Source organism: Grammomys surdaster, unplaced genomic scaffold (genome assembly GCF_004785775.1).
Source record: "Grammomys surdaster isolate TR1022 unplaced genomic scaffold, NIH_TR_1.0 196, whole genome shotgun sequence".
NCBI classification, from domain to species: domain Eukaryota; kingdom Metazoa; phylum Chordata; class Mammalia; order Rodentia; family Muridae; genus Grammomys; species Grammomys surdaster.
Window position 1 is genome coordinate 5,898,628 of NW_021604641.1, and position 12,747 is coordinate 5,911,374.

Below are 12,747 nucleotides of genomic sequence, written 5' to 3' on the forward strand. Positions count from 1 at the left end.
CCTGTCCCTTCAACCTATAATCCCTTCAAGCATTAAACCTCATGCAAATGCCCGTCACTTACCTATCTTATATCTGTTCTGCTGCTTTTGCATCATAGTCTGTACTCAGGTTGCACAGGAAGTATATCTACAACAAACTGGATTTAAATTTCCAGTCCAAACTATTGTTCTTGTGTAAAATGATATCCATATTCTTTCATGAAACTGCTATTTTAAGAAAAACAAATGATCTTAAAATTTTCCAAGTCTCATGTTCTAATGATTTGTTAGTCACAAATATTAAACTATTAGCATTTACTTTTAAGTATATTGAATGTGTTTTGGTTGGAGGGAAAATACTTGTTTCATACTTAAATTGTGGAATTTTTATGTTTTTCAGATGAATTCAAGTTCTTTATGAAAAGACTACCCATGAATTATTTCCTCAACACTTCAACTATAATGCATTTGTGGACAATGGATTCTAATTTTCAGCGCCGCTATGAACAACTGGAGAACAGCATGAAACAGCTTTTCCTGAAGGCACACAGAATTGTACACAAGCTCTTTAGCCTTAGCAAACGGTGCCACAAGCAGCCACTCATCAGCCTGCCAAGACAGAGGTAAGACTAGGACAGCATGACAACTGTGCTTCTGTTCTTAGAGCTGAGGTCTACTTGTTCCTGAGAGCAGGTGTGCTGATACAGTCAGCATGATTTTTTGGTTATTATTTTATTTATTTATTTTTTTACTGTTAGACAACTTAAAAAGTATAGATTCTCTTGTCTAAAAAAATGTATTGCAGTTGTTTTCAAAAGAATATTTCAGTGGGAAATATATACACTGATAGATCTTTTATTTTGATTTTCTGTTATGATAATAAAGCAATAATTATACTTTATTTTTTAAGGTCGTCAGTTAATGACACTGTTTTAAGAAATAAAATAAGAGGCAAATCCTCACAGTTAAACTGGGAGCATGTGAAGTAGGCAAGAAACGTAAACTGGAATTTCTCCATATATAATATTCCAATAAAACAATTAGGAGTTTGCTTTATATTAAAGGTGTTTGGAAATTCATAATCCATAATTTTAACTGCACAGATTTCTAATGTAAAGTTCAGAATTTGTGTCAGAATATACTGTACAAAACTTATTTAAAAGTTTTTTAAATATTCTGAAGAATTATTGGAATAAAATTCATATAGTTATCTATTGTAGGTCTGGATAAACACACATCAAAAAATATACATCGCAAAAATACATTTTAAGCAGTATTTCCAAAATAAACGTCATAAAATTTTGAATTGATGCTTATGTTGATAAGAAGAGAGATCTATAGTTATAAATATTTTACAATGTTACAAACAAATGACCCTGCAGATTAAACCTCTATGAAAAATTTGATTTAAAGCTAATACATTTGTTATTTTCTATTGCTTTGTGTTATAGTTAAAATGAAAAAAGAAATACATAGACATGAACATTTACCATATATAATCTCCATCTGTCTATAGGCTATATAGTCCTACAGATTCATAGATTCTACAGTTTGCCCCCATAGATATGCTCATTCTCAAGTTTTATATAAGTAGAATTATATAATATGTGGTCATTATATATTATATATATGGCCAATATTCTATGCATTCATCATTTGGTGAACATTTCTGTTTTCCTAATTTGTTTTTTATTGATGTATGTAAAATTTTCTTTGTACATTTATTGTTATTGTGAATGTGTGTTTTCCATCTTATTGAGGATATACTGCAGTGGAAAATTGCTGAATTACAATTCTTAACATTCTTCAGGAGCTGCCAAAACTCTTTATTCATGTTCCTGCACAACTTTTTTTTTTTTTAATTTTCACTTCTTAAAACATCTCCTCTCACTTCATACTATACCAACTGGTGTTCATTTCTACTGTTTGATTATCAAAACTTGTCTGTATGAATCAGATGGAGTATGTGTGTGTGTGTGTCTCAGTGAGATCATACGTTCTTGTACAAGTATTAATGACTAACAATGTCAAGTATCTTTATTTTCTTATTATTTGCCAGTGTATATTTATGTAGTGAAATCCTTATACTTCAATCCTTTTTTTATATTTTCTGAATTCCTTTTTTTGATCAGCTGCAATTGAATGATTATATTTCACCTTTTTTCTTCCACTTTTATTCTTCTGATTTCGATGTTTCCTTATGTTATTCCTTCTTTTCCTGTTTCTTTTTTCTTTACTTACTTTGCATTGTTTATTTAGTGTGGTTCCTCTTTTTAAATTGTTTACTGTAAGGAGAGAATATACCACTTGAGAATTCTTAATTTTTAATACAAGCTTTCATGTCAATAAGTTTCTTATGATTATTCATATCAATTATATGTTTGGTAAGTTTTTATTTCTTCTAAATATAAAAGTTTCAACATGTCTGTATAACATCTGTTAATGTATGCTGATGATTATGGTGATGGAAAGGTATGATTTTTGGTTATAATTAATTTTAACATTCATGGACATGGAAACAGTTATTTTTTTAATTTTTAATTTTTTAATGACCTCAGAATGGATACAACTGATCAAATCTTACTGTTCTTTTTTTTTCCACTTTTTAGTGGTTACTATATTTATTGACATTTCAAATGTTATCCCTCTTTCCAGTTTCCTCTCCATAAACCCCCTATCTCCTCTGCCCTCTCCTGCCTCTATGAGGGTGCTCCCCTACCTGCCCACCTATTCCTGCCTGAGTGCCCTAGCATTCTTCTACCCTGGGAAATCGAGCTTGCAGAGGTCCAAGAAGCTCCCCTCCCAGTGATGTCTAAGTAAGGCAATCCACTGATACATAACCAGCTGGAGCCATAGTTCCCCCCTCCCACCTTATGTGTACTCTTTAGTTGGTGGTTGAGTCCCGGGGAGTTTTGGGGGTTTTGGTTGGTTGATATTGTTGTTCTTCCTATGGAGTTGCAAACCCATTCAGCTCCTTCAGTCCTTATCCTAGTATATCCATTGGAGTCCTTGTGCTCAGTCTGATGTTTGATGCATGCATTCACATGTATTGGTCAGGCTATGGTCAAGCCTTTCAGGGGACAACTATACTAGGCTCCTGTAAATAAGTGTGTCATGGCATCCACAATAGTGTCTGGGTTGTTGTTTGCAGACTGGATAGATCCTTAGGTGGGGCAGTCTCTGGATGACTTTTCCTTCAGTCTCTGCTTCGCTCTGTCCCTGCACTTCCTTTAGACAGGAGGAATTCTGGATTAATATTTTTTGAGGTGGGTAGATGGCCCCATCCCTCCACCAGAGGCTGTGCCTATCCATTGGCTATGGAAGCAGTTTTTAAAATGCTTATATTTAGTATATCATTCCAAATAGAAGATCTAACAAGGTGAAAGAATTAGGAAGCAAATTGTTAAGTAAGATTACACTGATTGATTTTAACATTATTTTTATGAGAGTCAGTTGAAAACACAGATATATATATATATATATTTATGCATACACATATATTTGGAACATAAGGAATATTTGAACAAGTAGGATGGAAGTAATCAGTATGAACAAATCAATTATCTGTATGTGTCAGGTGCTGAGTGGAATCTCTCAGAGGACAACATTCTCTTGACTACAAGCATAATATTTGTGTCAGGAATTGGTGCTTGCCTGTGGGTCTCAAGTTGGGCTGGTTATTGGTTGGCTATTCTCTCAGTATCCACTCAATCCCCTGTGCCTGCATTTCTTAAAAAAGAATAGAATAAATATTTAGCTTAATTATTTCCAGGAATATTCTTGTGAATCCTCACAGATTGGATACAATTCAACAATAAAATATTCTTTCAGAATATATATAAAAATCATAAATTGTATAGAGTTTCATATAATTCTTCTTTGAGAAAAAATTCCTTTGTTTTAATATATACATGCCACTTTAATAATATCAGAAACTTTGTGATATTAAAGGATTTAGAGGCCATACCATAAGGTCTTTTGATTGTAAGGATACAAATTTGGGTAAAGTAATGTATGTCAATGATTCCTCTGAGAATTGTTGAGTCCTAGACAGTTGATTCTGTAGGAATGGAGAGAAAAAGGTCAACCCTTAATGCGGGCTCACAACCAAAAATATAAATTTAAATAATTAAGATTTTATATTTCTTCAATCTGTTTCTAAGAAAATTTAAATATATAGCATCTAATAAATAGCCAGTTCATTGAAGTTCAATAAATTATTACATTCTGTTTTGAAAACTCAGACCCTGTTTTATTATACGTGGGTAGATAAGATAAATTTGAGGTTGAAAGTTTTGTGGGTTAGTTGGTTGGTATCTCTATCACTCCATTGGGTTGCCTACCTGACTGCAGAAGATGGTCTTGTCCGGTTCAATATCCCCAATATTGTTAAGCAATATTGACAGCTAAGGTAACCCCGATATTTAAAGAGATGTTTTAATAGAAAGTTAATAGATTACCACAGATTATATTGTCACATCGTGCTCATGTATACAAAAATTTCAAACTATTATTCTTAGGATTATACAAAAATTATATATATCAAATTAAATTATCCAAACATAGCTTTGATTTGATGCCCCAATACAGAATTGAATTGTTTTCAAGATGTTATTCAAGTTTTTCTATCTGTCTTTAACCTCCTGAACAGTTTGCTTTCTATTGTGCTGAATAAAAGCGAAAAGGGAAAAAAAGGATTTACCTAATTACATTTCTAAGTCAGAATTCATCATAGAGGGAAGTCAGGTCAGGAACTCAAGGAGAAACTGGAGGCATGATTGTAGGTGTATACTATTTATTGACTTTTGCTTTCACTGCTTTTACTCTCCAATAGCTTTCTCTTTTTTTCTCTTTTTTTATTGGATATTTTGTTTACATTTCAAATGTTATCCCCTTACCCCATTTCCCCTCATAACCCCCATCCCATCCCCCCTCCTCCTGCTTCTATGAGGATGTGCCCCCACCTACCCCCCACTCCCACCTCCCCACCCTCGAATTCCCCACACACCAGCATTCATGGGACAAGGATCTCCTCTCCCATTTATACCTGACAGGACCATCCTCCCTTGCATATACAGCTGGAGCCATGGGTCTCTCCCTAAGTGCTCTCAGGCTGGTGGTTTAGACCCTGGGGGCTCTGGTTGGTTGGTATTGTTACCTCATGGGGTCACAAACACTTTCAATTCTTCAGTCTTCACTCTAACTCCTCCATTTGGAACCCCATGATCAGTTCAATGGTTAGCTGTGAACATCTTCCTCTGAATACATCAGACTCTTGCAGACCTCTAAGGAGACAGCTATGTCACGCTCCTGTCAGCATGCACTTCCTGACATCCACATCAGCGTCTACCTTTGATGACTGCACAGGGGATGGATCCCCAGGTGGAATGGTCTGCAGACCGCCCCTCCTTCAGTTCCTGTCCTACACTTTGTCTCCATATTTGCTCCCTTGAGTATTTTGTTACTCCTACTAAGAAGGACCGAAGCACCCCCAATTGTTCTTCATTCTTCATGAGCTTTATGTGGTCTGTGAGTTGAATCTTGGGTATTTCAAGGCTCTGGGCTAAAATCCAATAATCAGTCAGTGAATACCATATGTGTTCTTTTGTGATTGGGTTACCTCACTCAGGATGATATTTTCTAGTTCCATCCATTTACCTAAGAATTTCTCGAATTCATTGTTTTTAATAGATGAGTAATATTCCATTGTGAAAATGTAACACATTTTTTGTATCCATTCCTCTGTTGAAGGACATCTGGGTTCTTTCCAGCTCTAACATATAACAAGGACATATGCTCCACTATGTTCATAGCAGCTTTATTTATAATAGCCTCCAATAGCTTTCTTATGTAGCTTAATCTGACCTGTCAAGGTTGATTCTGCCCACAGTTCTCTGTATCCTCTCACACCAAAAAATGAATCAAGACAGTTCCTTCCAGTCATGACCACATTCCACTCTGATCAATTACAGCATTTTTTTCAATTGAGCTTCTATTCTCCTTGTTGACTCTTGGTTTGTTAAACTGACAGTAGCATTTAAAACACATTGAATTCTAGGATAATTCTAGGTTGTATTCATATTATAAACTAAAAAAAAAATGACAAATAGCAGTAACCCCAGCAAAATTAAATTAAAAGTGTTTATGTTGACTTGAATGGAAGAAAATAATCTACGTCTGAGAACACTGAAATAAATTATATATGGTAATGTGGCTAGGGAGGCTATTTATGTCCACAGAAATGTTCTAAAGAGCTCATTCTGGTTATCAGGTCTGTACTGTTTTAGTACAGGGACACTCTGCTACTCTCAGAAACTATTGAATAACCCAGTTACATTTTGAGAGTTGAATATATAAATATATTTATGTATGGATGCATATTTTGAATAATAACTATATACATACCTATATCTGTTACACTATAGTAAAAATTAAAACTAAGAAATTCTTAGGTACATTTACTATAATCATTGAGATGAGCAATAGTAAGGATGTTATTTTTGTGATGCACACATATTTCAGTAATGATTTCCTTGCTGTATCTGAATTCTCATGGCTGTTATATATGAAAGCATTTTAAATTATACTTGTAGCTAACTATAGATATTTTGCAGGAACAGACATAATAGTCTTTGCAGATAATTGGAAATAATATTATTGAATAGAAACCAAAATCAATAGCTAGTAATAAAATATAAAATCTAAATTACATCATTAACCATTTTTATGTCAACTAGACAAAATATTTTGTCCATTATCTACTTTGAATTGATTTTTTTTTTACTCATACAAAGAAAACCATGCATTAGTCTTTTGTAAAATGTAGGCTCACTTAGCTATAACCATCTCTAAAATAATGGTCATGATACTATAATAAAGCATCTTAAGTTTTATTGTTATTTTGGACTTATAAAAAATTCTTTACTTTTCAGAAAGATGTCAATTTCATAGTAGAAGATACAAGATTTCCAATTTCTCTTTAAAATTATAATTTTTATTATTGACTATAAATATGAGTCTATTGGTCTTAATGTGACACTTGCATTCATTTTTAATTAAACAAAAATGCTCTCTATGTATTCAAGTTTAAGTATGATAGTTTTATTTGAGCTCTGTCTAGTAAATATCATTTGTCAAAGAAATATATATCTCAGCTTACTTTTTTTTTAAAGAAAAAGCATAGTGCTTTTTCTTTACAACTGCTATAACTCAGTTTATATTGCAGGTATTCTATTTTACACTGTTTTATTAATATGTCATGTTATACTATAAATATTAAGATGAAGTGACACATTAAAATTCTTCATCAGATATTTAATTAATGATGAAATCTTTTGTTATACACACTTATTACAATATAAGTATAAAGATTTTTTTTGCACCACTTCCATATTCGTTATTTGCTTTTAGCAAGTTGTTACCCATAGTAACACAATGAGGCTATAATATCACACAAATATTCCTTTAGCATCTTTTGAAACTCTCTAAAGCCATGTATGACTTAAGAGATCTCTTCAATCTCCATCTTCATTTATCATGAACATCTGTAACTGCAGAAATTTTTCTTTGAGGTTGCCGGCTCATTTTTTTTCTCACAGTATTAATTTGATAATATCTAATTATGACTTCCTTCTTGCTCTCCTCCACGGCCAGTACAATTACATGAGTTCTCCATAGACACTAGTGCATTAGCCATACAGACTCCTTTGCCTTTAAGAAGGATTTATCAAAAATTCTGATCAAAGGTAAGTAATACAAATCAACTAAAAAAAAAAAATCCTAGTTTTAGATCAATCCCTTAAGAGCAGGTGAGTGTGTATCATCTCTCTTCTCTCCTCTTCCTAGCTAAAAAGCATGTATCATAGTTGAAGCTTAAAGCTGAAATGAAGACACTTATTAAGAAGGATAGATTCTAGTTTCTTTGACGATGGCATGTTTGAATTATTTGTGTAGATACTGTTCTTTTAGAGTGGAAGAAAATCTGTTTGGCTCAGTCATACTTATTTGACATATATTGCTTTACCCATATTTGTATCCCAACAATAAAAAGACCTTATGGAATGGCCTCTAAATCCTTTACTATCACAAAACCTATGATATTATTAAAAGTGGCATGTATATATTAATACAAGGGACTTTTTTCTCAAAGCAGCCTTATATGAAACTGTATAAGATTTTATGATTTTTACATATATGCTGAAAGAAGAATATTTTATTGTTGAATTATATCCAGTCTGTGAGGACTCACAGGAATATTCTTGGAAATAATTAAGTTAAATATTTCTTTTATTCTTTTTTTAAAATTGTTTTCTCAAATATTACATCCCGATTGCAGTTTTCCTTCCTTTCCATCCCTCAGCTTGTTCCTCCCCACTTCTTCTCTCCCCCAGATCCATGCTCCCTCAGCAAATCACAAGTCTTCCAGAGAAATTAATCAAATATAACATAATAAGCTACAAAACTATCTGGTATATACCATCTCTTCAAGGCTGGATACAATAACACAGTAGGAGCTAACATGTTCCACAAGCAAGGAAAAGAGTCAGAGACTGCCCCTGCCCTCACTGTTAGATATCTCACAAGAATACCAAGGTACTCAGCCAACTATGTATCAAGGACATAGGTCCAACATCTATAAACTCCCTGATGTCTGAGAATCCTTATGAGTCCAGGACAGTTGATCCTGTGTGACTGGAGAGAAAGGTCAGCCCTTAATGCTGGGCTCATAACCAAAAATATAAATTTAAATAATTAAGATTTTAGATTTCTTCAAGCTCTTTCTAAGAAAATTTAAATATATATCATCTAAGAAATAGCCAGTTCACTGAAGTTCAAGAAATAATTACATTCTGTTTTGAAAACACAGAACTTGTTTTATTATATGTGGGTAGTTCTTCAATATTTCCATTTTAATATACTTGTACTTAAATTTTATTATAAAATACTGACCCAAGTTCTATAGGAAACACAACGCTAATTGAACAAAATGCTTTAAACTCAAAGAGACAGGGGAAGAAATTTGTCCAGGAAAGAAGAAAAATAGGCATAGTAGTTGTCTTAGTGTTTCAGATTATGGAGCCATTTTCATTCAGACCATCAAAGTGATTTTACTCTTTCCTTGCACAAGACAACTTTTAAATAAAACTCAAAATAGCCAAAAGTTGATATTTCACAGACTGCCTTCCTAACTGAGATTAGCGGTGGAAAAATAAATTCAGCAACCAGAGAATTAAAGTGTTTACACTTATTTACTCTAATGTTCCATTTGGACTTTTCTTAACACTTTTTTCTGGTCTTTCACAAAAATAATCTGTTATCAAAAAAGTAACTTAAAACTAATTCATACTTATATATAGAAATTTGACATTCACCTCAGTTACTTTTATATTCCTATGGTGAAGTGATACCATGACCAATGAAACTTACAAAGGAATGTATTTTATTTTAGAGAATCATGGCTACAAAGGGTAATAATCTGTGATCATCACTGTTGGGAGCATGGAAGCAGGCCCACAGGCATAGCTCTGGAGTAAAAACTGAGAGTTCACATCTGATCTACAACCAGATTGCAGAGAAAAAAAATCATTCTGACAGAAAGAAAAAACAAACACAAAACAACAATGATAACAAAAACAAAAACCACAATTGAACAAAACAACTGGGAATTACAGTCTTTTCAAAGCCTGCTTTCAATGACAAACCTTCACCAACAAGATCACATGTTCTAATACTTCTCACACAGTTCCCCTATTTGGGGACCAAGTATTTAAACTTATGAGCCTATGGGGTCGTTTTCATTCAATCAGCCCCAACACTTACAAACACTTTGTTAGTCAATAATTTCAAATATTTTAGTCAATGTATAACACTAAAATAAAATGAAAGTCTGTGAGAAAACATTTAAACTAATCACCTTTAATCACCTTTAACTCTTTGGAATGGACAAAAGATCTATGAAGTCATGATTTAGTACTCCCCAAAAAGGTTCTTTACACTGAGACAATTTTCTAAAGATGAACTATTCCATTTTCAAGCACATTTTTTTTGTAATGCAAAAAGTGTATCCACATAAAACAATAGGTTTGAGAACTAGAACTATAGAGAGTGGTTCTGATGCTTTGATCAGGAGTCCATGTTTACTGATAGTGAGGGTCCTTGACCTCAGTTTGTTTTTGACCTATCAGTAACATTGTCAGAAGCCAATGGTTGAGCGTGGGTCAAGGCACTGAGAATTGAGCTGGTAGGAAGCAGAGAGGATGGGGACTGGGAGAGAGAAGAGGGGACCACAGTAGCAGCAAGAGAAAAACCAACCAGCTATGTAAGTTTTCTGGTAAGAGGTCTCTGGTCACTTCCCATTCTGGTCCTGAGGTATCAGGGGAAAAATTAGGAGTGCTCAGTCATTGAGTTAGCCTAGGTATTTCAAGATTAACTAGTCCACTTGTGTGTTTTCTATTCGTAAGTCTGAGATAGCTCATGGGTGAGTGCACACATGCTACTCAAAAAGTGAGCAGTCGGAACTCTCACAATATAAAGCAATACAGACAATGCCAGAGGGTGAGCTAGCACTTAGTCCACAATCATTGAAGGCTTAAAATAAAGTCCTTATTCCCCAACATAAAGAATCTCCCTTTTGTACACTGTTTGGAGAAGTGTTTGCTTAATGGTTCAGATTTGGAAACTAACAGTGAGCATAGAAATGAGCCTTTAAAATACAAGCCTGGACAACTCTCACTTAATCTTCAATTAAAAAATAAGGTTTTCTTATAGGTCAGGGGAGAGTGATGTTTTACTTTTAAACTAATGCATAAAAATATATATTTTAAAGGAGTTTTTGCAAGGTTAGTTGGAGATAAATGATAAAAAATAAAATTCTCTCCTCAAAAAGCAACAATGTTATGCCTGCCAAACATGATGTCATTTTAAAATTAGAAAAATAAATTTTATTATTTATTTAAATAAGAACTTTATATAATAAAATTGTATTGCCGAACTCTGTTTATATCCAGAAATCATACAATTAGAGGACCAAAGGCTAATATTATTTAAATATAACTTTCAATGTTTGATTCAGTTGTAATAAATTTCAACCTAGAGCTAGCACTTTTTTCACAGGTAAATACAATAACTAATACCCTCATCCTTAATACCACAGGATATTCATACAATTGTAATGTTGATTGATTTTAAAACCTATTTTACCTTATTTCTTTACTTTTGGTATGTCTATTCTAGATAATCTGTAGAATCATTCAATTTATTGTATATTTTCTAATCCTCATGGAGAACTCAAACTAAATGTAAACAATATATTCAGTAGCATACCCATGTACAAATAAAAGGAAAGAATTACATACTTAATTTTAGAAAATTCATTAGTGTACTTTCCTATGTTACAAAACATTCTTAGATTTCATATAAATAGTACTGACAATCTCAAAGTAATAGATGAAATTGCCACTAGATAAATTTATTAGTAAAACTTATTTTCTACATTTTTTTGCATTCTACCAGTGATAATCCTCCTAATGCTGTCACTCTTAGTACAGCAACCCTCCAACCATAAATTTATTTTGTTACTTCTTTTTAATTCTACATCTAGCACAATTATGAATCTTGATGTAAATATTTAATATGTATGATATACGACACACACACACACACACACACAAGGAGGTCTCTACTCACAGTTTTAGAAAATATTAGGTAACATTTTCAAATAAAGTTTTAGAGATTTCCTTGTTGTTATTGTTTATATATATGTATATATATATATACATATATATATATATACATATATATATATGTGTGTGTGTGTGTGTGTGTGTGTGTGTATCAAACAAGCTTAGACTGGGCAATTACTATTAAGGTACTTTATACTTAAACTTGTTCATTTGGCAATCCCATTTATAAACATGGGGATTCAATAATTTTCATAGGATTTTACAATCCTCATGCAGGAGATAAAATAAACAAAAAATGTCTTTAATCTACTTTCTTTGCATACATGCTCATACACTAACTTGCTAAAATTGGATATGACAAAATCAATTTTCTTATGTCTATATTGAACCATGAAATGTTTTTTCTAAAACCAAATGGCTTTATGAGTCAAGCAGGTAAAAAATGAAATATAATCAAGATTTATAGCTCTACAAAGAGCTAACCATGGAAAAATATCTTCGAAGTACTTGATTTAAGGTGGCAAGCACAAGTTATAAAGAGAGTGAATACAGTCAAAAATCAATGCCAATTGAAATAAAATAAACGCTCTTTCTCAACATCTAGAAGCACTTTAGACAGCAGGAATCAGAACAGTACAAAGGAACAGGGGGAATATTAAGGTCATCCTGTTTATTTTTCTATTTAAAAAAAGCAGGCAGACTTCTTGTAGTTTCTCAAAGTAAACAAAGTGTATCAATTCCAAGGCAACACCTTAGAATAAACTGTAGTAAAATTAGTTCCTACAAATGGGAAAGTTAGCTTTAAATAAATCCAAAATGAAAACAGGACAAATACAAGGAAAGTCTATCCATGGTAAAATGTAAATTGTATATATATTTGTACATCACATACATACCTCACAGAGAGAGAGAAACACACATAAAAGACATGACCACACGTACTAGCTACATTATGTTCAATATAAACATGTTGGCAAACTATATTTAAGATATAAGAATCATTTGTGGTTATGATGTAACACAATTTCTTTTAGAAGTAAACCACTGAAGTTCTTTTTGCTCCATGGATACTAAAACAACCAATCAC

The 12,747-nt window shown here is 32.8% G+C and overlaps 1 protein-coding gene across 4 annotated transcripts in view; it reads left to right on the forward strand.

Moving 5' to 3' along the window:
* The window catches only part of Brinp3 (BMP/retinoic acid inducible neural specific 3), a 362,612-nt gene that overhangs the window by 298,990 nt on the left and 50,875 nt on the right, over nucleotides 1–12,747 (forward strand). For all 4 annotated transcript variants that reach the window (XM_028769967.1, XM_028769965.1, XM_028769968.1 and 1 more), the window contains one exon: nucleotides 380–602. In XM_028769967.1, the coding sequence (XP_028625800.1) occupies nucleotides 380–602 (223 nt within the window). The remainder of the gene's footprint in view (nucleotides 1–379; nucleotides 603–12,747) is intronic.